Source organism: Pelodiscus sinensis, chromosome 16, assembly GCF_049634645.1.
Source record: "Pelodiscus sinensis isolate JC-2024 chromosome 16, ASM4963464v1, whole genome shotgun sequence".
NCBI lineage: Eukaryota > Metazoa > Chordata > Testudines > Trionychidae > Pelodiscus > Pelodiscus sinensis.
Genome location: NC_134726.1, coordinates 35,793,460 through 35,820,285, shown reverse-complemented (window position 1 = coordinate 35,820,285; position 26,826 = coordinate 35,793,460). Strand labels below are relative to the sequence as shown.

Genomic DNA, 26,826 nt, shown 5'->3' with positions numbered 1-26,826 from the left:
TCTGATCTCACTTTCGAAAACGAAGCTTCGAAAGTGAAAGTAATCAAGACACAATTTTTTTTCAGCAACTCCCCACCCCATTTTTTTGAAAAGTCGCTTTTCCTCAAAAAATGAGCTTTACGCAGCTTTTCCAAAAGGGGTGGGGGGAGTTTGCCAAAAAAAAAATGCATCTTGACTACTTTCACTTTTGAAAGCTCTGCTTTCGAAAGTGAGATCGGAAGAAGATATGCAAATTCCTGTGGCATTTTCATATCCTCTTTCGAATCTTCCGCATAGTCTAGACGTAGCCTTAGAGGCTAAGCAAAATATGGAGAAAATTATGAGCTTTCGTGGGGAAAACCCACTTCCTCAGAGGAGTACGTACCCACTTCTGCTCATCCGAAGAAGTGTGCTTTGCCCGTGAAGGCTCATGACCCTGTATATTCTGGTTAGTCACTTAGGTGCCCAAGGACCGCTCATTGTTTTTAAAGTTATAGACTAACACGGCGACCTCGCTGAGTGTGTTGTTTTCTTTCTTTCTTTCTTTCTTTCTTTCTTTCTTTCTTTCTTTCTTTCTTTCTTTCTTTCTTTCTTTCTTTCTTTCTTTCTTTCTTTCTTTCTGTAAATTCACCTATGAGAGAAGTTGACTTTAAATGAATCCTATTTTTATTCCGCTTGATAGTCCTCTCCTCTCTCCCCCCGTAGCCATTGTATTGCCTTTTGTCTGACGCATTTTCCAAGAAGGCAATCACAACCTCCGCTTCCTTTCTGGTTTTCTACCCAATGCTATTTTTATCAGCTGGGTGCCCCCTTGTCATGGCCAGCGCGGGCTGCAGCCTTCGTGTAATTGAGCGATACATGATCAGAAATACATCAGTGGACTATATTAGCAAGAGGCATGCTGAAAAGAGCCCTTTTCTCCTTTCCGGGTTGTGTGTACGCTGCTGCCTCGGTGGCAGCGCCCTAATTGAAAAGCTGTGACAGGGGGATTAAGATTGTAGAACTTGTTATGGAGAAGGACAGTCCGTGCATGCTGATGAAGAAAGGAGTGCCCGGAGGAGCCGGCCGCTCACTGAACAGGGATAGCAGCGCAGCGCTCGCCCACACCGCGCACAGGCTAATGTATGTCAACATGCTCAGCTTTCCCACAGCCCAAGGTCGCGTCTGCAGCATGCAGTGGCACTGTGGAGAGGGCTCGGTGAACACACGGGGCTGCAGCGGATGGCTGATTTAGGTATTTCAGCAGGCAGGGATGGGTTAGCACACTGGCCAGATCTGGACACTTTTGAATGGACCCTAAAATCGTCCTCTTCTTGTTACATTCTGTAGGGTCTAGCCTCAGTTATGCCTTGACTGAGGCATTTGGCCCTCACAAAAAATCATTGACTATCCCGGGCACAGGTGTGGGAGAGGGGGTGGGGCTGACATGGGAAAGAAAATATCCATGTCTCATTTGTTCCCTTGCTACATTCGAAGAGTCAAATACGTCAGCCGCCTAATACCCAGCGCAGCCCCTGGGGAAGTCAAGGGGCTGGCGAGAGGGGAGTAGCAAAGTTTGGCCTGGAGAGTCCAGTGTTTCTCAGAATGCGTGGAGTAGGGGCCTGATCCCACCGAAGTCAGTGGAAAGACTCCCAAGGGTGGGGGGAGGGGCGTGTCAGTCCTCAATGGACCTGGTAGGGAGATGGACCAAAGGAGCTAATACGTCTGTTTCCATCTCCATCTCCCATGTGATCTGCTCTTTTCTCCAGAGGAAAAGGGAAAGAGACTTTCCAAGGGCCGGGAGGGAGGCAACTAAGCTGGGTCTGGGATCATGGTAAGTGAGAGCGTGTGTGTGCACTTGTGTGTATACCTCTGTGTGAGTATGTCTCTCTGTGTGTATATGGATGTGTGTGTGTGAGAGCTTGTGTATATGTTTGTGCATCTGTGTATATATGTGTGTGTGTATATGTGTGTCTGTCTCTGGGTGTTTGTGTATGTATGTATGTCTGTGTGTGTGTGCTTGTTTGTGTGTATATATGTGCATATGTGTGTGTGTATATGTGTGTATGTCTCTGTGTGCATGAGCTGGTGTATAGCTATGTAGTGTGTGTGCATGTGAGTGTATATGTGTGTGTGTGCACTCTTGTGTGTATGTCTCTGTTTCTGTGTACATGTGTATATGTCTGTGTGTGTATATGTGTGTGTCTCTGTGTGTGTGCACTGGTGTGTGTCTGTGTGCGCACACGCATGCACGCTCGTGTGTATGTCTGTGTATGTGTGTGCGTATGTACATTGGTGTGTATGTCTGTTTATGTGTGTGTGTGTATGCACTGGTGTGTCTGTGTGTGTCTGTGTATGTGTGTGTGCGCACTGGTGTGTATGTCTGTGTGTGTCTGTGTATATGTGTGTGCGCACTGGTGTGTCTCTGTGTGTGTGTGTGTGCTCGTGTCTGTGTGTGTGTGTGTACACTGGTGTGTATGTCTGTGTGTGTGTTCGTGTCTGTGTGTGTGCGCACTTGTGTGTATGTGTATGTGTATGTATCTGTGTGCGTGTGCGCACTTGTGTGTCTGTGTGCGCACTGGTGTGTGAGTGTGCGTGTGAAAACAGGCACAGCAAAGCCCCTGCCTCATGAAGACGACAGCGGGAGGATGTGCCCCAAAGCCCCCCGACCCCCCTGCCTGGGAGCGGGCTCCGCACGGCCCGGGGGGGCGGCTGCTTCTGCCTCAGCAGGACGCGCGTCGCCTCCTTCCCCAGGGCGCCGGGCAGAGCCGGGAGACTCCCTGGGTAGCCCCCCCGGCCCCCGCCCCCCGTTTCCCCGGCGCAGCCTGCAAGCCCCAGCTCCCGGGGCTCCAGCCGCGCCACCTGCCCGCGGGGACCCGGCCGCCCAGCCCCCCTCCTCCCCCCCCGCCCCAGCTCTTTAAAAGCCAGGTTGGGGGGAGGGGGGCCCAGGGCTGCGAGCGGAGCCGCGCAGGTGAGTCTCTCTCCTCCTCCGCCCCCCCCCCCCCACGCTGCCGGGAGCTCCTGGCGCGGAAGGACCCAGAGCAGCCTCCTAGGCAGGGATGCCTAGTGGGAAGAGCCAGGCTCGGCGCACTCACAGCGCGCTGCGGGCACCTGGCACCCTCCTCCCCCAGCGCCAGCCGCAGCCTGGACGGGGTGAACCCCAGCGCCTCGCCCCTGCACCCCCCCAGCTTAGGATTCCTCCCCCGGGCGCAGCCCAGCCTCCTTGCTCCGGCCAGGGACCCACCGGCTTCGCTTCGCCGCCCTCTCCCGCGCCCCCGGCACTTTCGCCTGGCTCCGCTCCTGATTCGCTTCGCTTCTCCTTGCAGCGTGTGGCCGGCTCCGGCAGGTAGGTAGCCGCGCCTCCTTGCCGGTGCAGGGACTGACATGGGGCCGTAGGGGGCCCGGGCGCCGCGAGCTGCTCCGCTTCCCCCTGTTCCCACGGCTGCGGAGCAGAGGCGAAGATTCGAGCCCGGCGTGGCTGGATCCGGAGGCAGCGACTCGGAGTCCTTGGCCCCTGGGAAGCGGGGGCAGGTTCCTTCAGACCTTGGCTTTGCAGAGAAGACCCGGTGGGCATGCAGGTAACCCTCCCCCGGCCCCTTGTGCCTTTCCATTTGCCAAAGGAAGCAGGGACGGGACGAGAGGGGGGAGCGGGGAGATAGGTACCGGGTTGATGAGCGTGTGTGTCCATGAGCAGCAGGAGCTAGTTCAGGATTGGGGCCCAAGGTCTCTCTTTTGTTGACCCCTTTTTTCGCCAGTTTGCCACTCGAAAGCCGCAGCAATTCTTTCCTAAAAGACCTAGGCGCCTCGTCCATCTGAGCTGCGCACCTAACTCCCTTTGGTTCCTTTGAAATGCCCCATTTTGCATGGACTTTCCCTCCCCCCCCCCCTCTGCTTCTTGCAACCTGTTAGGAAGAGAAAAGTCTTAATAACCCCATTTAGCTTGCAAGCGAGTCTGAGCTGACTTTACCCGAGAAGGATGGAAAAGAGGCTGAGACCAGACTGGAATCCAGTTTGTATGAATAATACACCTTTTAACTCATGCCTAGTCTGAAGTTCTCATTTCCTTAAAACTTTCCTTCTTAGGGAAGAGCTGAAATAACAGAGGAACTGTTTGCAAAGCTATGTGAAAAGGGGCCGCTCTGGGAAGGATACATATATATTGATCCCCTCCCCCCCCCCAAAAGGGGATTTATGTATCTGTCTCTTTGTGGGGTCCTTCATCAGGGCAGGGAGAGGGGTTGTTTTTATGGCACATTTACATTATATACGAAAGACTTGGAAGTTCCAGCAGGCAATGTAAACAGCAGTCTAACGTTCCCACTAGAGTTAATGATCAAGCCTATTTAAAATGTATGGGCTGAAACCAATCTGAAAGTTTATCTTTCCTAAAGGACAGATATTGCCGCGTGTGCGTTCGTGGGTGATAAATAGCTCCAGGGATGGCTAAAAGTTGCTCTCAAAGGCAGCAGGGACTGCAGGGGAGCTCCATCAAGGAATCTTAGCCTGGTTGTACATGTACATTTCATATGTGTCCATGGCCAGCCCTAGGCAATCACCTTGCATACAGCAAAAACTGCAGTGTTTGCCTAATAGAGGTCAATTTTTAAGGGAAGCACAAAGTTGTATAGGGATGCTTTAAAGTGATCCTTTGTAGGGGAATAGGGGGGATAGAATTGACTGGGGAGGTGGTTGTTGAAGGTGCAGATGCAGATCTGGGCATAGCAGACATGATCAAGGACACACTGTTTGATCTTTGTCATAACCAATGACCTGGAAAGGTGATCGAGATACAAACAGTCCAAGCGGAGCAAACGGCTGGAGTCACCGTGATGAGATTATGTGAAGTGCAGTGGTTTGTTGGGAAACAAATGCATAGCATTTTGTTTAGTTAGGGCTACCATCCAGGCTGAAAATAACTCCTCTTTGCGTGTGAAATCCAGTCAAATCTTATTAATAGGGTGCCTGCAAGCATCGGTGTGAATTCCTAAACATGGTTGCATTTATCACCTGTTTATAGATATTTGCATGAAAGCCCTTTCATTTGCATGAATTATAGAATTACTGAATCACAGAAATGTAGGGCAGGTGCAAGAACATTGACAGGAACAAGTGGTGCTGGTGGACAAAGAAAAGTATTCACAGTTCCCTCATCGCTATTCTTCTGCATACAACACTTTAGACCACTTCTCAGAGAGCAGAAATCGTGTCCTGTGTCTTATGCAGCCACTCACACACCGCAAACCATCACAGAATGAATAACTTATGAACACGCCGAAGTCTGGAAACATTTGTGTGAAATATTCTGCAAAGCCTTGCAAATTACAAATACACATTCAGGAACAAATTATAAGCTGAAAAGGGCACAGTTCATCGGATAATTTATCACAATGAAATATTTGTCTTATTTTAATATGTATATAATAAGAAATAATGGCTGGACATGAAAGTAATAACAATAAAATTATCAGCAGAAAAATACAATTCCTAAAAATCTGCTGTTACCCAAAGCTCAAATGGTAATACAATGTATATGTGCCCTCAAAGTCAATCCATATTTGCATCATCAACAAATCAGGTGCAAAAAGCTCTGTTTAAAAAAAAGAAAAGAAAAGTTGTATTTTGTGGAAAATGTAAAATGGAATGATTTTTTTAAATTTTGTCAACAGGTTTTGAAAATATTTCTCTCATTTAAAATTATGTTTTTCTAATGGGAAAAAGGGACATTTTAAAAAGTGAGAAAAATGAGTTTCTCTCTTTGTTTTCAATCTTTCCACCCCCTTTTCTATGGGGAAGATGAGTGGGAAGTAAAAACTGTGAAAGTGGACTGTCAAAAAGCTGAGAGTTGCTAAAAATAATTCTGATTGAAAAATGAAACATTTCCACAAAAGCAGAAATGTCCATTTAGAAAAAAAAAGGTTTTTTTTAATTGCAAAAACTTTGACCAACTGTTTATTAAGAGAGAGTTGAGGTTGGTGATGTAACAGCTTTTATTGGACCAGTGATAGAAATGTAGCTGTGTTAGTCTGGTGTAGCTGAAACAAAATACAGGACTATGTAGCACTTTAAAGACTAACAAGATGGTTTATTAGGTGATGAGCTTTCGTGGGCCAGACCCACTTCCTCAGATCAAATAGTGGAAAAAAATAGTCACAACCATATTTGATATATATGGTTGTGACTATTTTCTTCCACTATTTGATCTGAGGAAGTGGGTCTGGCCCACGAAAGCTTATCATTTAATAAACCATCTTGTTAGTCTTTATTGGACCAGTTTCTGTTGGTGGAATGGGTAAGCTTTTGAGCTCTGGGGGAGGAAGACACGTACATGAAACACTTAAAAGTTGGGAGTGATTGTTAAGCAGAAGGGGTAATATGGGAGGAGGTCACCTGAAATGCAGTGGAAATTGGGAGTTGGATTGCGATGCATAAAAACTTTGAAGGTTGTTGGCAGTTCTTTGGGGATGCAGGCAGCATGGCCTACCTCTTCATTCAGCGTGATATTTACAAAGTCCTAACAGGATACAGGCTGTCCTCGCTAGAAGTCCAAGATACGTTCCAAAAAACTTGGACTTATAGTGAAACAACTTAAAATGGGGAATTTTTTCCTGCGGCTGACTTCCATTTGTGCAAATTTGGGGGGAGGGGTTGGCATGACTTAAGAGTGGGGAATGGGAGGACTTTTAACGCATCAGTTCCTGCAATTGTGAATGACTTAGGTGCGGAACAGATGTATACCGGGGCGACTTAAAGCGGGGACCCCCTGAAGCTGTAATGAGCCAGAGAATCAGTGTCCTTGTTAAGCTTTTGGTATCTAGCAGTTTTATTACATTACTTTACCCCCCTGCTGACTCCAATACATATTCCTCTGAGGACCAGATCCTCAGGTACAGTGTATGGGAGTAGTTCATTTGACTTCAATGAAGCTGCACCGCTTTCCATAGGCTGAGAGTCTGCTCTTTCATTACAAGCCCTTCCTCTTGCTTCACCTGTTAAATGAAGAGGGTTTCCCTCCCTGCAGTCCTTGATGGAGCTGCAAGGGATCTGCAGCCCTGCCTCCCCTACACTTGCATTTGTCCTGGCTTCACAAAAGGAGCAGCCTTAGGAGGCAGAATAGTGTTTTCCCCAGGAACTGAAATTGGTTTGTGTGTGTGTGTGTGTGTGTGAGTTTGAATTTACAAGATGAGTGTCAGGGCTGATGAGGGGTGAAGGTGGGCTGCATGGCACCATAGTAAAAACTGAAAAATGTTTCATGACCATTTTATTAGATTTAACTCATGCTTTAAAATCACACAAATTAAAGTTGGCTACTCAAGCCTTCTATGAAGCATTACGTCTACGTCCTTCTTGGTTTCTTGTTATAATATTGCACAACTCTGTTATTGAACTTCTCAAATGCAAGGCGTTCATCTTCGGTGGCTTCTCGTGTGTCCGGTACTTCCATTCCTTCAGTTGATATGCTCGTTAGTTCATTCACATGATCAGGCAGAAGGCGACTTCTTACAGAACACAAAATTCTATTCAATGATGAAAAGGAACGCTCAACTGTAGCTGTTGTGACTGGGAGTAGCAAGAGATGAATTCCTATGTCTTTCATCCCAGGAAACATAGCACAAAGATCCGGTCGAGCCAGTAGTGATGATAAAAAAGGAGTTGAAGTCAAATCTTCATTCATTCGTCATATGCACTCTGTGTTCAAATTCCCTATTCTGTCCAAAGCACATGGCAGCCCCATTGCTGGTAGTGCCTCACTCCACTCAACTGTCGGTGTTTTATAGGACAGGCATCTGTAAAAGCTACGTAGAGATTGAGTAGAATCTAGAAGTCGCTGTTGTAGATTTTTAAGAATCAAGTCTGTGTACTTTTTCATTTTTTTTAACAAACACTTCTTGTCCTCTTCACTTAAGGATTCAATATAAATGCCTTCATTAGTCAACTTCTGGACTGAAACCTTTGCTTCTTCCAGTACTTTTTCAATGGATAGGTCTCTGATTGATCCAAATGTAGCTTCTATTTCTGGACAAAGATCTACTACTGTTGTAGCAGATGCCTGGATGGCATTGTTTAATGACCCAAGTGGTTTCAACAGTAGATTTACGAGAGAGAGAATGGCAGTAGTCTTCTCTGAACGTAGTAGCAAAAGTAATACACCAGCCTCACTACTTAGATCCATCCCATCTTGTCAGATACTTTCCAAAGCTAGTAATAACGGCTGGAGTAATTTTAAGACAACAGCAAATAATGCATTTTAAAAATCTTGGCCTATTAGGAAATATATTTATATAAGTTTCCATTCCCAGTAACAAATCTAGCATTCTGGAGTAAAGTCACTAAAATATAGTCCAACGAATAAATGTTTATTTAACGTGCCCCTCATTTTTCCCTCCACCTCACCCCACTCACTGATGTTGTCCTTGGTCAGTAGAGACTCAGAGTTCAGATGTGCTTTTACAAGAGTACACCTCCCAAGTGGGGGACAAGAAGGCACCTTGCTTGTTCCTCCAGCTGCTCACTGTTCGCTCTGGCCACTGTTGTTCATTGTGCCACCGTTCACTCCATCGCTCTGTTGCCAATGGCCCTGCGCCATCACCGTCTCCTGCCACCTGTCACCGTGACCTCTGCAAGTTCCACCAGCTCTCAGTGATTTCAGCTGAGCTCTCAGTAGGGGAACCTCGCTGCTAGTGCAGTCTGGGCTGTCGCTTACACAAAAACGCTGTACCCACAGGAACACTGTCCCCACAGCAGGACTAAGCACTTAGACCTGGTTAGCAGTGAATTCAGCTGTAGTGGTTACTTAACAAAACAGAAGACTATATATGGAGCCCAATCAGCTCTGTCTTTAAACAGTGGAGAGGGGCAGGTCAAATAGAACTTGTGACTCAAACATACCATCAAGCAAAACTCCTGTCCCCACCCTCTCTCTTGATGCCCTCAATCAGTACAGGTAAAGTACAGTTCTACTGCCCTTTACTCATACAATAAGAACAACAACATTTCATCCCTCCCCTCCCCCCCCGTGCATTTAAGTGATTTGTAACCCAACCCCAGCCAAAATCTATCACTTGGGCAATACAGCTCTGTTTGCTGGACACCTAGGTAGATGAGGTGTGAATGTAAATACAATCTGGTCCTGAAGCCTTTTCCCCCAGCCCCGAGCTCATCACTAGCTGTCAGGGAGAGCTCATTTTGACTTTGCTTGCAAATCATTATTTGAAATTATTAGGTTGGCCAACATCACCAAAATGAATGCACTGACATTGTCATAAAACAGCAGCTGTATAAGGAAGCTAGTCTATGTTCGTACTTTTCAAATCTATTATACTTTGGAAATTTGAATTGAAATTGAAACATTAATACACACTTTAAAAGCATATACAGTGTATGATAAAATGTGTATCTGACAAACAACCACTAAATTGGCAGAAACTAGTTCACAAAACTGGGGGCGAGGGGAAGTTGGGGAAATTCAGTGGAGGTATACATCCCTATGGGGGGGGTGTAGGGAAATCCCTGGCCATTTTCCTTCCCATCAAAGCCAGTAGCTGCACTGGAACATAGGGGAAACCATAGAGAAACAATCAAATGAAGGTAGAATTCTATGGATGCTAGACATGTCCTGGGTATTTGCTCATGGAGAGTTTTCTGTTGCTAGCAGCATCACTTGCTTTAAAATAGGATCCACCTGGGTTTGTATTTTCTCCGCTCCTGAAGCTTATTCTCCACTTGAAAGCCATAATCTAGCTCTCTGCTCCCTTAATTCTCTTCACACCAAGTAAATTTGATGCTGTACAGAGAAGATTATGATTCCAGGTAGGATTAAGCTGCAGGAGCTGAGGAAATCCTTACCCACCGTGATTTTGGGTTCTATGCAACGCCTTCCTGGTCTCAGTTGGAAGACATGTTTACATTCTGAAGTATTAGGCTTGATAAAGCAGAGCTTTGTTATTGTAACTACAGTACTGTATGAAGTGCAGTTTGGCGTAAGTACACTGAGTGGCAAGCCTAACTTATCAATGCAGCTACCTGCACTGCACATTCAAATGGCACCTTTAAATGTGCAAATGGCCAACTATGCATCTAAGCGACCATTTGCAGCACAAACACCTGATTTTATGTATGCAATCAAGGTAATTCAATGAGGTGTCCTGTAGCACCTTAGGGTATGTCTACACTACCACCCTAGTTCGAACTAGGATGGTTAATGTAGGCAACCGAAGTTGCAAATGAAGCCCGGGATTTGAATTTCCCGGGCTTCATTTGCATCTTGCCGGGCGCCGCCATTTTTAAATCCCCGCTAGTTCGGACTCCGTGCCCGCGTGGAACAAGGTGTACTGGTAGTTCGGAATAGGAAGCCTAATCCGAATTACCTACTCCGTGCCACGTGTAGCCGCGGGCACGGAGTCCAAACTAGCGGGGATTTAAAAATGGCGGCGCCCGGCAAGATGCAAATGAAGCCCGGGAAATTCAAATCCTGGGCTTCATTTGCAACTTCGGTTGCCTATGTTAACCACCCTAGTTTGAACTAGGGTGGTAATGTAGACATACCCTTTACAGGCTAATGGTGCATCTACACTGCATCTGCAGCTCAAAATAAGCTATGCAATTTGAGCTATGCAAATTGCATAGCTTATTTCGAGTCAGTTTCGAAATAGCTTCTTCTGTAATTTGGCACTGTCTATACAGCACCAAATTTCAAAATAACAATCTCTCCCGAAACATTCCCTTACTCCTCATGGAATGAGGTTTTCAGGGAAGTCAGAATGGCGAGCCCGTTATATTTCGAAATAAAGGGGTTGCTGTTAAGATGCAGGATAACTGTTTCGGGTTACCTCTGGCATCCCGAAATAGTGCTGCAGTGTAGACGTAGCCTAACAGATTTATTTGTGCATAAACTTTCGTGGGTCAAAGCCACTTCGTTAGATTCACGGGGGTAATTGTACATCCAAATTATGCACACAATTGGAAATGTAGAGTTTGAAGAATCTAGTCTTAGCTTATTCAAATGGAAAAAAATATTTTAAAATCCTATTTACTTCTCTTCTCTCTAAGCTGTTTATTTACCTTCCACATGTCTCTCAGCTTGGAATATGAGAAGCAATAAAACTAGTTTTGCCTTTGTTTATAGTATTTTCATCCTCACTTTTTCAGGCCAGCAATGATTGAGTTTCAGATATCTATTTATTCCAACCCCACATATATCATCAGAGGAGTTAAACCTGAAATCTCAGCATTGAAACCCTAGGGTTTAATGGGTGGAGCTACAGGTGTAACTCCATTAGTTGGTAGCAATAGTAGGTTCTAAGACCACATCTTCACTCTGCAGAAGATCACTCTTGCCACAATCGATCTTCCAGAGTTTGATTTAGTGAGTCTAGTTAAGACTCACTAAATCAAACTCGGAGGGTTCCCCCACTGGCTTTTCAGTACTCCTGCTCTTGCCAGGAGTAAGGGAAGATGCTGGGAGCATTTGCCCCCATCTGCCTCTCGCTGGGGGGATGCTGCCAAACTCGGCTTAAGGTATGTTGACCCCAGCTACGTATTCTACGTAGCAGAAATGGCATACCTCAAGCCGAGCTGTCGGCTCTAGTGTACACATGGCCTTAGTGATGACAACATGTCTCCAAATCGGGAATGTGGGTTATACCAGCCTAGAGAACTCCTTGAAGGCAGCTTTCTTGAATCCTTACAAAACTTAGCCTGAAAACCTTTTCAATGTGCAGTGGCAGTCTGAACACTAAAAAGCAGCCAAATATTGGGACTCATTAGGAAATAAATAGATAATAAGACAAAATACCATATTGCCTCTACATAAAATCATTGTATGTCCACATCGTGAATACTGTGTGCAGATCTGGTCATCCCATCTAAATAAAAAAGAAATACTGGATTTGGAAAAGGTACAGAAAGGGCAACAGAAATGGGTAAGGGTAAGGAACAGCTTCTATATGAGGAGATATTAACAAGACTGGGACTTTTCAGCTTGGAAAAAATGACTAAAGGGGGGGATATGTTAGAGGTCTAGAAAATCATGAATGTGCCGGAAAATCGAATAAGGAAATGTTATTCATTCCTTCACTAACATAACACAAGAAGCCCACCCAATTAAATGTATAGGCAGCAGATTTAAAACAAAATAAATTATTTTTTTCACAGTAAACCTGTTGCCAGGAGATGGTGGAAAAGCCCAAACTATAATAGGATTCCAGTAAGAACAAAATAAGTTCACGGAGGATAGGTCCCTCAAGGGCTACTAGCCAGGCTGGGAAGAGAGGATGTTCCAGGAACAGTGAATGGGCAACAGGGGATAAATTGTAATGATTGCCTCCTCTGTTATTCCTTCTGAAGAACCTGGCTCTGGCCATTGTGGAAAGGCAGGGCTAGAAGGACCTTTGGTCTGACCCAGTCTGGTCATTCTGATGTTCTTATATAGAGGTGAAAGGTATTTGCCCCCTTGCTGTAACCACTAGACCCCACTCCCCTCCCAGTGCTGAGATAGAGCCCAAAAGTCCTGATGGGGTCTGTCTCGCCACAGAGTTGGTAACAAAGTAAGAATACATATTAAAATGTTAAGGCTAACCAGTGTCCCTTTTAGCCCTTACGTGACTTGTCAGAATATGTTAGTGTTAAAGCAGGGTGGGTCTAATATTTATTTAATTTTCTTTCTTTTATATAGGAAGTGGATACAGTGCTCGTGTAGGATAACTGCTAAGTTGCCTGCCAAAAAAAGTAGAGTTTTCAAGTGCCTTGATAGCCTGGATAGGGATGATGTGTGTGTGTGTGTGTGTGTGTGTGTGTGTGTGGGAGGGGGTGGAAGATGGGGTTGGTACCTCCCCTCCCCATTTGGTGCTTGGCTTGTACTGAGCATGCTCAGTAACACTGCTGGCGCTTCTGTCCTCATTCCATCCTCCCATGCTCTGACTCCCTTTCCCCCCCATCACAGCATACACAGGTCACCCCCTCCCCCAATCTGAAATGGAGCCCCTGATTTTCCCACTGGCATTCCCCTGGCTTTCATTACCAATTATCTGGCTTGCAACTCACAGGAGGCACAGGAGAAAATGACAGAAGATCAAAATGTTCCAAAGCTGCCTGAGCCAGCACACGACCAGCTGTAGCTGTAGGGTCATAAGAGTTAAAACTTTGCCCACACATCTCCCCGCCAGCAGGGCTGAGCCCGCGATAGCTGTGTTTATGCTTCTCCCCCATTAAGGCATCAAGAGCCAAAATGTAGGTACGACGGCAGATCCTTGTGAATTCAGCCAGCGCTCCGGGTGTCACTGATTGATGGAAATTTGTGAAAGACTTTGCGATAAAAATTGCAACATGATGAGGTTAGCAGAAGCATTTTATCATGTAAGCAACAGCTACGTGGTTTCCATGGAACCGAAAATACAAAATGCATCAGAGGGAATTTAATCAGAGCACCAGGGCGAATGCTCCTGCTTTAAAAGAAAAAAAAAATCTGCTGCAGGATCTCTAAAGAAAAAAGTCATTAGACCCTTGCCTCTCAACGGAGATCTGTCCCTTCCAGCCGCAAAAGTTCCTTTCCCAACCAGGCTGGGACACAGTCAGACTAGTCACAGAAACCCCCACCCCACTTTCTGCAGAAAGTGGGTGATGATAATGTATTTGATAGTGTCTCAGCTAAGAAAGGGAGAATAGGGTCTGAGGGAAATAGGATGACGTTTAATAAGGACAATGCAAAGTGCTCCACTTAGGAAGGAACAATCCATTTCACACATACAGAAATGGGAAGCGACTGTCTAGGAAGGAGTCCTGCAGAACGGGGTGTAGGGGTCATAGAGGACCACAAGCTAATGTCAGTCAGACACTGTTGCAAAACAAGCAAACATGAATCTGGGCTGCATTAACAGGAATGTTGTGAGCATGACACAAGAAGTCATTCTTACACTCTGCTCTGCGGAGATTAGGCCTCAATGGGAGTATTGTGTCCCGTTCTGGGTGCCACATTTCAAGAAAGATGTGGAGGAACTGGAGAAGGTCCAGAGAAGAGCAACAGAAATGATTAAAGGTCTAGAACACATGACCTGTGAGGAAAGACTGAAATAACTGGGTTTGTTTAGTTTGGAAAGGAGAAGACTGAGAGGGGACATGATAGCATTTTTCAAGTACCTAAAAGGGTGTTAAAAAGAGGAGAGAGAAAAATTGTTCTCCCTGACCTCTGAGGACAGGACAAGAAGCAATGGGCTTAAATTGCAGGTTTAGGTTGGACCTTAGGAAAAACTTCCTGTCAAAGTGATTAAACGCGGGAATAAATTGCCTAGGGGTGTTGTGGAATCTCCATCACTGGAGATATTTAAGAGCAGGTTAGAGACAAACATCTATCAGGGATGATCTAGACGGTGCTTGGTCCAGCCATGAGTGCAGGGGACTGGACCTGATGACCTCTCAAGGTCCCTTCCAGTTCTAGTGTTCTGTGATTCTGATTCTAAATATTAATTTAGCCCTCTACTCTTTAGCTTGTGAGCTATCTGATCTCAGAAGCTATTTACCTACTGTATCTAATGAGACTTTTCTATCAAGACCATCCCTGCTGTGTCTGAAACACAAGGTCGTGTTCATCCATTCATCAGTTACAGCCTCTGCAAATTCATCCCCGATTTCTTTTCTCCCATATTTGCAATTGTTGCATAGTGTTTAATAGCAAAGGGAATCATTAGAGCATTTTGTTAGATCGTCTATAAATCTCAGGCTCTTAAATTTCATTCATTTGCTCCTGTATGGGGCCCAGTTACTTGTGTTTGGCTAACACATGTCTTCCAGAAAGGGCCTCCAGTGTTGACTGGAAGACATCAAGAGATGAAGACGCTAGCTACCTGCATGGACTCTTGTGTTCTCCAGCCACCACCTCCTTAGGTTTTCTGTCCTAATCCTTGTGCATTTTTGTCTTTGCTGGCCCGTCTTCCCCCATTGCAAATGACAAAGCAGACCTTATTCTCCGGCTGTTGACTCCCAACCTGCGAACTTCAGCATCAGAACAAACTATTTCCTACTCCTCCTGAGAGCTGGAGGAACCCACACGATGGCCCACGGTGTAGGGAGTAGATGAAAGAGAGTGAAGTGACCTGGTGAGGGACACCAGAGTTAGTAGTGTACAGCCGGTCCCCGACTTATGAACGAGTAACGTTCCAAGCACTTGGTCGTAACTCTATGTGTTCGTAAGTTGGACCCCATTCATTTCAATGGGACTGCGCTGTTCGTAAGCACGAATTGCCGTTTGTAAGTCGAGGCTGTGCTTAATGGGAGACTGGTCGTAAGTGCGGTTGGTCGTACGTTGATGCGTTTGTAAGTCGGAGACCGGCTGCAAACTCTTCTATACTGGGTGTTTCACTGCTCATTACACTTGTAGTGGGGCTTACTCAATGCCTACCCAGACTGAGTGCTCATGCAAGAGAGAGAGTAATAAATAATACCAGTGTGAGGCAAGCACAGTGGAGGCAGAAGCTTGGAATATTTTCCCCGCCCTTACTCAACTTGATCAACAAACCTTAACTTCTGCTCAAATGGCGAGGGCAAGTTGCTTCACCTCTGGGCTTTGTTTTTCCCCCTCTGTAAAAAGTTTGATAATGATGCTGGCCGCCTTTGTAAAGTGCTTTGAGATCCTCTGATAAGAAGTGCTCTGTAAGAGCTAGGAATTATTATTACCGACTGTCAGGACACCCATCAGAGTCAGGGTTCCCAAAAGGTCTTTCCTCGACATCAAGCTCAGATCACGGTTTGGAGTCGTGCGGAGAGGGCATGCGGGGTGGGGTGGGGGAATAATGGGCTTAGCATGCAGAGCTGGAAATGAGCTGATCTGTTCCTTTCTAAAGCAGTTTTCTTTGCATTGGTGAGTGCCGTGTCTATTCTTAAATGTTCCACATTGTAGGGCTTCCCGCTGGAGATATCAGTGAATTTATATGAGGGCTTTGTTTGCTGTAATGGATGGTTTTATTTTTCCACACCTACACAGCTGTTGATGTTTCCCGTGGGTTTTTCAACAAGTTCAACCAGGCAGTAAGTGGTACCTGAATCTATCAGCTCAGTTTACTTCAGTGTAAGTAGGCAGATCTGGGAAATAGGGTGGTAGAGAGAAGCACCGATGCAAACATGAGACTTGGTGTGAATTTTAAAAACACCCTTCTCCCCTCCGGCACTTAGATTTGGAACTTGGGTTCACATCTGTTGCTGCTCACAGTGGAAGACCGCTTAGCCCTTATAGGCCAGATTATAGTAAACGAGACTGGGGTCGATTTTAAAGCATTCAGCAGCTACAGCAGAGGCCAGCCTTTCAAAAAATACCTCAGCCTAGCAGGTTCTTCTGTGATGCTTTGGATGGTAAGTGCCCTTTGAAAAATCGGGCCCTAAATTAATGGCTGATCTCTTTCAGGTGGCAAATCAGGTGGGGTTTCCGCACTGGAAAGCAGGGAATTTCACCTGTTTTGGCCCCTGGAAAGAGGTGAGGCATACGAGGGATGAGTTGTGGAATCATTCGGTTGCCACATTGTCTTCTGAGGTAGCATGGGAGAATGCGCGGGAATGAGCATTTTATGCTTTCTTGGGAATAGATTGCACATGCTACCCACCTGCCAGTATGACGTTCTGAATCCAATATATACAACTCATTTTTGCTGTCTTTGTAGTCACCATGGGCTTGACTTAGAACTATGGATCCAAACGCCCTGAATGTTGGAGCCTTCAAAATCTCCGTCTGTATTTGAATCTTCCCTCTCTGCCTTTGTGGTGCATTCCTCTACAAACAGCTCCCGAGAATGAAACGTAGATTTAGTTGCCCCTATTATGATGAGTTATTGGTCTGTTCCAGCGTGGTGATTCTTATATTATTATTTATTGGGCATGCTGGATAGCCATGCAACACCTGCTTGATACAAAAGCCGATTGTTGATTACACTTGTAATTATGTTTATGGTACACTGCGCCATGCCGGCAACAGATGTTTAATGTAAAACCCAGTTCTGAACGCAACCCATCAATTGCAGGGTGTATAACAAAATAAAAATCCTTTAATTTGTTCTTCTCTTTCTTCTTTCTTTTTTCTTATGTCAGGAACAAGATGCTTGAAGTTTAATCTAGCTCAGCTTTAAAAGGACTGGGAAAGGGGAAATGGATCCTTTGTATTACCCCAAGACTTTCGGAATGGAAGTCAGTGCCCAAGACGTCAATTCCTCCTCGCTGATCAATGTGACGGAGAATCAGACTCTGCCCAGCCTGTCTATGCCCAAAAATGTCCACACAGTTCTCACCCCCATCATATACCTCCTTGTATGCGCCATAGGACTCAGCGGGAACACTCTCGTCATCTATGTGGTTTTGCGGTATGCCAAGATGAAAACAGTTACCAACATTTACATCTTGAATTTGGCGGTAGCGGATGTGCTCTTCATGCTTGGCTTGCCATTCCTGGCTACTCAGAACGCCATCTCTTATTGGCCCTTTGGCTCCTTTTGGTGTCGGCTTGTTATGACCGTCGATGGCATTAATCAGTTCACCAGTATATTTTGCTTGACTGTCATGAGCATGGATCGCTACCTTGCCGTGGTTCATCCCATCAAGTCCACCAGATGGCGGCGTCCACGGGTGGCCAAACTGATCAGCACGACAGTCTGGACTTGCTCGTTCTTGGTGGTTCTTCCAGTCATTATATTTTCAGATGTCCAGGAACACCTGCACACCTGCAACATGAACTGGCCGGAGCCTGTCAACATATGGTCAGCGGCATTCATCATTTACACGTCGGTCTTAGGATTTTTTGGGCCTCTGCTGGTGATCTGCCTCTGCTACTTGCTGATCGTGATTAAGGTCAAGTCTTCTGGGCTCCGGGTTGGGTCTACAAGGCGCAGGAGGTCCGAGAGGAAAGTCACCAGGATGGTGGTCATCATTGTGGTCGTCTTTGTACTGTGCTGGCTCCCGTTTTACATACTGAACATTGTGAATTTGATATCCACCTTGCCGGAAGAGCCGGGGTTACTTGGGGTGTACTTCTTTGTGGTGGTTCTATCCTATGCAAACAGCTGTGCCAACCCCATCCTTTACGGATTTCTCTCTGACAACTTCAAGCAGAGTTTTCAGAAAGTCTTATGCCTCCGGAAGGGGAATGGCGTGGAAGATGGAGATCCAACCAAGCACAGGCAGGAGAACAGTAGCCGCTTGCAGGAAGCAATGCTAACCCAGAGAAACACAGAATTCAATGGACATATGCAAACAAGTAAGGTGTAAAATCCTGGCTTGAAAACTTGTAAATAAACAGATGAGCTGAAAAATGGGGGTTATGGAGGGAGGGGGAGGATAAACACAAGAGATGAAACTGAAATGCAGTAACTCACAAGCTCAAACAAATGTACATAGATCCCCCCCTCCCCGCCATGAAACAATTATGGAGTATACTGGATTCCGTGAATGTTTATGGCTCTCTAGCTAAGGCAATCAGATGTGTGATCATTTTCATGTTTTATGTGCTGGGGAGAAATACAGTGGTTCATTCTGGCTGCTCTGTGCCGTTCAGGTGATGCCAGGCAGCTGCAAGCCTGTTTTAACCATCCCATTTGCTTTGCACTGCTGGATCAGCAACAAGGCAGAGGTGATATCGGTTAATATGTCCCAAAGTATTCTGGAAATTATAGGTGCCTGGTGGGGTTGCAGGGAAGCAGGGAGGGGGCATGAGGAGGCACCCCATTTAACAATTGACATTTTTTTGGGGGGACGTAGGAAGGCAGCGCCCCTCCGACCTGCTACCATGAGTCACCTGTGCTCAAAAGTTTGTTAAGTTAATGTTTTACATTTTTTTTAAAAGCACTATTTCTTCAGTGGCCATTTTCAAAAGTCACAGAACTCCCAGCACAAATATACTGATCTTGGACGTCTGTAAATGCCACGGTTTTGAAATGCCGCTTATCCGTTTGCATTGTTTTGCTGTCATTAGTCCGCAGAAAAAGACTCTGAACGTAGCACCCCAAAGTTCTGCAAATCAATGGAATGCCCCCTCCCAGACATAAAAACACCCTGAAAAAGAAATAAACGACTGAAATGGAAAATTCATTCATACTGCATATAGCATTTAAAACCAAACTGCTTCTGAAATGTAACGCCATCACTATGTAAATGGCAGTGATTGTGAAGTCCTAAAAAAAACCTCAAAACCTGTTATGTGTCTATTTATTAGTTCTGAATGTCCGTATGGAGCTGAATTTCAATTGTTATTTTCAGAAATTAAAACACGTTGAATTCCGTCTTGGCTAGTACGCGCGTATCTTTCCCTAAGACGCTGCATGCAGAAACCGATACAAATCCTTGATGCTTCGCTTAACATTAATAATAACAATAGCTGAATCTATGAATTTTATTACAGCAGGGCCTATGTGCTCCAGCCAGAATTAGGGCCCTTTGTGAAAGGCACTGTACTCACACCAACAGAGAACAAATAGGCTATGTCTAGACTACAAAGATAAATCGGAAAAAGAAATGCAATTTGCGGCACGCAAATTGCATATCTTTTTCCAATTAACTTACGAAAAAGGCTTTTCAGACATTTGGCCCATCTACGCCTGGCCAAATTTTAGAAAAAAACCACTCCTTTGGAACATCCCTTCTTCCTCATAAAACAAGGTTTACAACAATGCTGAAAAAACGCATCCGCTTTTCCAACTTTTTTTTTAGAAAAGCGGATGCGTTCCTTGGACACGGTAGAGGTATCATGGAAAAGCTCTGCAGTCTAGAGATAGCCTAACAGTTTACGTAGACAGGACAGCTAGGAAAAGGGACGTCAGTGCAGATCCGGGAAGGATACCAAAATCTCCTGCGTCCCAGGCCAGAGTCTTAGCCAAGGGGCCAACTTGCTTCTCATGCAAAATTGAGATGGTGTTTCCCTCTTTCCAGACTAGTGCCTTCATTTTTTAAAATGATACAAGCACGCGATTTATTCTGCTTAGAGACTGCTTGCAGGCAGTACTGCCATTCGCCGAGTCCAAATAACCGCAGTGTTTGCAGAAGTACGTTTGTAGGATGAAATAAAAAGGCATGGAAGTGCAGAAGTAAGAGCTAGGAAAGATCTATTCTAACTGGGCTATGCCAGCGGTTCAGCTTTACTGGATTGCTCCCTACCATACACGGGCCTTTTACAACTCATCTGGGGAAGTTTCGCTGAGCCCTAATACACCAAATAAACGTCGGCATGATGTTTGTGCAAGCAATGAGACAGTCCATTCCAACAGCTGTCAACAGGGCATGGGGATAAATTGGTCCTATTTAGATTGAAAAAAAATATTAGAAGAATCATTGTAGAGTAAGAGGGTACATTCAGAGGTTCTTGAATAGGTTGACACGCCCACACCTTGACTTTGTGCCTGTGGTTTTGCAAAATAGCTTGAGTTGTAAATGTTTCCTTACTAAGGGTGTGTCTAGACTACATGCCTCCGTCGATGGAGGCATGTAGATTAGCCAGATCGGCAGAGGGAAATGAAGCCGCGATTAAAATAATCGCGGCTTCATTTAAATTTAAATGGCTGCCCCGCTGTGCCAATCAGCTGTTTGTTGGCAGATCGGGGCAGTCTGGACGCGCCGCGCCGACAAAGAAGCCTTTCTTGATCGGCACAGGTATGCCTCGTGAAACCAGGTTTACCTGTGCCGATCAAGAAAGGCTTCTTTGTCGGCGCGGCGCGTCCAGACTGCCCCGATCTTCCGACAAACAGCTGATCGGCAGAGCAGGGCAGCCATTTAAATTTAAATGAAGCCACAATTATTTTAATCCTGGCATCATATCCCTCTGCCAACCTGGCTAATCTACCTGCCTCCGTCAACGGAGGAATGTAGTTTAGACGTACCCTTAAATGTAAACATGGGTTGTTATCGTATGGTTTTAAGCCACTGATGGAGAAGGGGGGGAAAAGGGAAACTACGTCTGAGTGCAAAACAATGTGTTTCTGTACAAAGCTAAGAGCGCATGAGAAGAAAGAAGACAATGGCCCTTATGCCCTGCTGGCATAAAGAGGCGTTACCCCATTGAGCAATCTGGATTTACATCCACTGAACAAGCATCTCGTGATTGTTTTCACAGTCGATCACTTTGGAACCCTCATCGCTTAGGCCACACCTACACTATGACTGCCGCAGTTGATCTGCCAGGGTTTGATTTAGCCAGCGAGTCTAGTGAAGACCCACCAATTTGAACTCAGCAGATGCCCCCATCCTCCTCCCTTACTCACGAGGAGTAAGGGAAGCCGATGGGAGCGTTTGCACATCACCAAGTAGGTTGGTGTCATAATCTGTATTTTACAGATGGGGAAACTGAGGCACTCATTGGCAGAGATGGACACAGAACCAGGGTCTCCTGCAGCCCTGTCTGGTGCTGTAACTGCTAGGCAATGCTGCAAGTTGGGCGTGGTCTGCCCCTGTAATTTGACAATGGTGCTATTGCCAGTAGAGGTGCAGGGCCACAAAATTAATCATGAGCCTGTTTGGTTCACATCTGATGTTATGTCCAAGGTGCTGTGAGTGGATTTTGGGTCCAGCTGCGAGGCCCTCACCTTGATGTGCTTCATATCAATCAGCGTGACACACAGTCCAAGCTCCCAGGGTAAATAAAATCCAAATATTAATTGCTAACGAAGCTCAGAAAACGCTGGGTGATCCAGGCGCTTGCCCTGAGCATACAGACAACAGGCCGCCTGCCCTTGCCTGTCCTGTGGACTGTATCATCTACCACCCTAGCAAGCACATGGCTTTTTTTGTTTGTTTGTTTCACAAAAATATTATCAGTATATTACCTTGGGGTCTTCCAGAAAGGCTCTTGCAGCACTGTAACAAGCCATTAAATCTCCTAAGGACACAACTCACCACCACTTGTGCAAAGACAGCAGTACCAGAGGAAGGAACCACCAGTGAGTTCAAAATCGAGAGTAACGCTGCTCCTCTCCCTCCCCAACATCAGTGCCCCATGAAAATACCAGCACTCCACAGCCAATGGGCAAAATTCTGCCACACAGTAGGTCTTGGCTGGGTGCAGCATGAGAGATGTTGCCTTTGCTTTAATGGTTGGGAGCCTGTAAGTTAGGTGCTTGTGCGGCCGCTCAGGAGAGTTTCCAATGCTGCTAAGCTGATTAGCAGAACACCCAAAGCTAGGTTTTTTCGTCTCTGTGGGTGATGCGCAGTGAGTGTAGTGGCATACATAAATGTACATAGGCCACAGTTCGGTTCCAAATGTCCTCTCAGACAGATTTGAATTCTTGGGGACCTCTCATTAGCAGAACTAACGTGTGGTAATACGTTGTGTGTGGCTCATTATGTCTCCCTCTGTACTTGGTAGTTATACAACGTGGCGGTATGTCTCCCTCTAGTGGCTGGATTTGGTAGTTATACAACGTGGCGGTATGTCTCCCTCCAATGGCTGGTGTTGGTAGTTATTCAACTTGGCAGTATGTCTCCCTCTAGTGGCTGGTGTTAGTAGTTATTCAATTTGGTGGTATGTCTCCCTCCAGTGGTTGGTCTTGGTAGTTATTCAACTTGGCGGTATGTCGCCCTCCAATGGCTGGACTTGGTAGTTATACAGCTTGCACCAATGCATGACGCATGCAGGAGGTCGGTCTCCTTTAGTTCAAGCCATACAGGTCTCTGGTTTTGGTGCTGAGAGTTCTGGTTTCAGTCCTTTACCTCCCAGCAGCCCTGATGTCTGTGTGTGCATGGCATCCCAGTACATGTATATCTCAACTGGGTAAGTCCTCCCTCCTAAGGAGCAAGCTGTTCTACCCAGAACAGCTGTGCCCTTCTCTGAAGGTATTGATAGAGATTTTCCAGTGAATTTTAAAACCCTGACAGATATCAGCTTTGGAGAATGAAACCTTTGATTTTGCTCTAGATGGGCAGAGCAGAAATGCCTTAGCACAGTCCTCCCTCCACGGCACCACCAGCCTGGAGCTTTCTAGGCAGGAGGAAACAGTTCTCCTTCCGGGTCCTTTCAGTCTTTGGCCTCTCAACTGGGGCTTCCAGCAAATGCCAAACATGCTGGCAGGTTTGAGGAGAGGGATAATTGGTGTTGTGGTAACTGGATGGAAAGCAGCAGCTCCCCTAAATGGCCATGGACCCGTTGAATTAGGCTCTAGTGTGAATTGCACCATGTGAGCAGGGACATCATTTTCTACAGACAGTCAGGCCTGGATTAAGGCCCTGGCCAACAAGATAGGTGCCCAAGTCTCAAATTTGTGCCCCCCCAAATCATGGGCCAGAGGGCGGAGTAGTTCCCAACCACCAGGAGGAAAAACCTGAGGTGTTCTGTGATCCTGTCCACTCAAATTAGGCCCAACTTTGCTTCCATCATAATGGAGGAGTGTCTGGGTCAAATCAGAGTGAGGAATGACACGACCTTGCACACATGGTCACAGTGCTCCTCAGACTGGGCCTGCCTCCTCGGGTGGCCAGCTGGTTGTTATCTTTTCGGCTGCCTGGCACGCAGTAATTGGCATGTGGGTCACTAGGTCACTGGGAGCATTCTTAGGGTGGCACTCGGGTCTTCTCCGGCACCTCAGTCTGCTCATGTAATGGCAGAGACTCCTGTTCCTCTCAATGTGGAGGACTGAGAAGTGGGATGAATGGACCACTTCTCCTTAGGGAAAATGGGATGCATGGATCCAAGGCTCACCAGCAGGGAAGACTAAGGGGTGAGAATGGAGTGAGGCAGGCCAGGGCTCCTGGGATGAGATAGCAGGAGGCTGAGGTGACTGGGATGAGGTGCATACAGGGGTTCCTGGGGTAGGGGGTTGTGGGGGAGGGTGAGAAGGTGACAACTGGCGGCTATTTGTTTCTATGCCTCGTGATGAGGTGCAGAAGAGGGTGTTTGCCTAGAGTTCAGTGAAGGGTTCATCCGGCTCTGCCTATGGTGCACTCGATTGTGCCTAACCCTGCCTGGCTGTGCGTGCTGGGGCAGGAACGTTTAAGGAGCCTCTCCTCCCTCCCACTTCTTCGACCTCAGACAGAAGCCAGGCAGAGCCTTGCGCTCCCCATGCACAGTGAGTGGGGGACTTTTGGGGCAGTGCTCTGGGAGCGGGAGGAGGGGGCTGCGATTGAAGCCATGGCCTGGCCTCCTGTGTGGAGCAGTACTACAGGGGTCGCTGTGGTTAGTCTGCATCCCCCAACGCAACGAGGAGGCCTGTGGCACTGTAGAGACAAACAGATTTGTCTGGACATCAACTTTTGTGGGTAAAGCCTCACTTCGTCAGATACCTGGAGTGGAGAGGCAGGCAGAATCATCTTCCTTCCTGAGAAGAAGGGAGTCACCTTATCGAGTGGAGAACCAGTGCTAAGGAGCCCAATTCAGTCAGGGCGGACGTGGCTCACTCCCAGTTACGGAAGAGGTGTGACTATCGCTGTTTTGTGTGAAACCGTGAAACAAGCAGAATACACTTCTCCCCATCCCAGGGGCAGCAGACCCAGGCTACGTCTAGACTGCTAGCCTCTTTCCAAAGAGGCTTTTTCGAAAGATACTTTCAAAAAAGCCTCTTTCGGAAAAGAGCATCTAGACGACAACCAGTACTTTCGAGAAAGCAAGCCGCTTTTTCGAAAGAGAGCACCCAGACAGTCTGGAGGCTCTCTTTCGAAAAAGCACAGTTTGCATTCCATAGCGCCTTTTTTCGAAAGAGCTCTTGTGAAAAAAGGTGTTCTCTCTCGTAAAACGAGGTTTTCCATGGTCGAAAAAACTGCCACGTTCTTTTGATTTACTTTCAAAAGAACACGGCAGCAGTCTAGATGCAGGGAAGTTTTTTTTCAAAAAAAGGCCACCTTTTTCGAAAAAACCCTGTAGCCTAGACACCCCCCCCCCCCAACGCCTGTGGCAGCTGCTATCATTGTGTAAACCAGGGGTGGCCAACCCATGGCTTGAGAACCACATGAGGCTCTTCACCCTTGAAAATGCGGCTCGTGAAGCCTCCCCCGTTTCTCACAAAGCCACTCCATGCGCCCCCACAAATGGCCTTTGGCTCCCTGTGCTCACCGGGTGCAGGGAAGCCGTCTGGTGTGGCAAAATGGTGTTGGCAAGATGTCAGCAGCTGGTGGGAACCTGACGTGGCCAAACAGCCTAACCTGTGGTTTTTAAAGGGGCAGCGTCCTTTTTTTTTTTTGGTCTCAGCAATTCTTGTGTGGCTCTTTGAATTTTTTCCACCGCTGTTTTGTCTCTCTTTGTTTAATGGGTTGGCCACCCCTGGTGTAAACCTTCCTCATGGCTCTTAGGCAGTCACTTGATGCCACAACCTGGCCCTAGTCTAGTCACACAACGTCTATACATTCCACTAGTCACACAACGGCTATACATTCCCTGCATTGTCAGGTCACAGCAGGCACATAGCAACTCTCCCTTCAGGACAATGTGTAAACACTATTTATTCCCGTTCCACTGTTTCCATCTGCTGCCACCCGTGGGATGTTCCTTGCCGGTATCTTACCCAGACAACTCGCATACGTTCTACACATGTGTGGCAGCTGTCCTTCATTACCTCACCCAAGGTGGACAGGAGGCTTTGTGTCTATAAAATGCTGTGCCAATGCACACAACTATGGATGTGTTTCAGTGTGGCATGGAAAGCCGGTGACTACAGAGAAAGAGCGGGGGAGGGAAGGGGCAGGTCAGCTTGACAGAGAGGAAAGAAAGAGAGCTTTGGGTGCACACGACTGGTACATTTGGGACCCTCTGGTGATCAGTGACGTGCCTCTGTGAAGCCAAAGACTACAATGGTCATAATAACTGGACAGAACTTTGTTCCCAGCTCTGCCATGGCCTACAGTGTGACCTTGGGTACACCAGTAGGCCTTTCTGTGCCTGAGGCCTACTGACAGGAATTTGGAGTCCCAGGCAGAAGTCAACAGGCCCCCTGTTTCCCTCCCTTGGCCATGGTCACAAGCCTCCCCCCTTCCAGAGAAGCCCCACACTCTGTCCCCCTCCCCTCCTTTCCCTGGACCCAGCCTGCCTGCTCCAAGGAAAGGCACAGCAGTGTATCTTGACTGACAGACACTTTTGAGTAACCCCACTCAGGAACCTGCATGGGGGCTATCCAAAGCGTCTTTCAGTCAAGAGGTGCTTTTCCGCAGAGCTCGTGTGGCAGCAACCAGGGCTTCTAAGTCCTTCCAAATGGTCAGACTCCTGACAATTGCCCTCATTTGCCCCACTGTTGGCAGGTCTGAGGACTCAGCTCCTTGGTACCGTGCGTGGTGAAAAGCACTAGTAGGTGTAACGTACTGAGCCCCACCGATGGGCATAGTGTGCTACGAAACACAGGGAAGCCAAAGTCCCCTGCCTTCGGGAGCTTGCAGCTTCGGAGGCCAAGACAACCTGCAGGACCCAGCGGACCAGGGAATCAAAGCTGCCGCCAAAGGGTATGGAGCGGCTACCTCGTGGTACGGGCAACTCTTGTGATTTTTAGCTTGCCAAGTTTTTCCTGCCGCTCCAGCTGCTGCAACCAGAGAATCCCAGCCTGAATTTCAAAGGAAAGGCAGGGTTCTAGCTCCCACGCGTGTGGAGAAAAGCTTGGAAACGGGACGCTTTCCAATCCTAAAGGGCAAGGACCCAGAAGGCAAATAAATTGAACCTCAATGTTCAGTGTGGGTTTTTTAAAAAAATGCCCTGATTTTTAAGCTACTCTCATGATGTTTGAAGTCCTGGGGTCGTGATTTTGATATGCTTGGGGATGGACAGGACTGCTCACTGCAGCTGGGGAGGGTGTGGGGGGTCGTGGGGAGGAAAGAGACAGGTCCAGGGGCCCAGTGATTCAAAAGGGGAGGAAGAGGTGATAGCTGCCCCCAGACCCTTTGAATCATTGCCAGAACCCACTGTGACAGGCTCCACATAGCACTAAGGGCTGGCTGGGGAGCTGAGGG

General features: G+C 46.9%; 1 protein-coding gene across 2 annotated transcripts; it reads left to right on the top strand.

Annotated features, from left to right (window-relative positions):
• Positions 1-1,681: 1,681 nt before the first annotated feature.
• SSTR5 (somatostatin receptor 5) lies at positions 1,682-18,662 on the top strand. 2 transcript variants are annotated; one of them, XM_075899799.1, is made up of 3 exons: positions 1,682-1,792; positions 3,285-3,536; positions 17,023-18,662. In XM_075899799.1, exon 3 carries the CDS (start codon positions 17,080-17,082, stop codon positions 18,190-18,192), a length of 1,113 nt encoding a protein of 370 aa, XP_075755914.1. In that variant the 5' UTR covers positions 1,682-1,792; positions 3,285-3,536; positions 17,023-17,079; the 3' UTR covers positions 18,193-18,662. The 2 variants fall into 2 exon arrangements, with proteins under 2 accessions (XP_075755914.1, XP_075755915.1); XM_075899800.1 differs by lacking the exon at positions 1,682-1,792 and having other exon boundaries at positions 2,948-3,304.
• Positions 18,663-26,826: the final 8,164 nt, after the last annotated feature.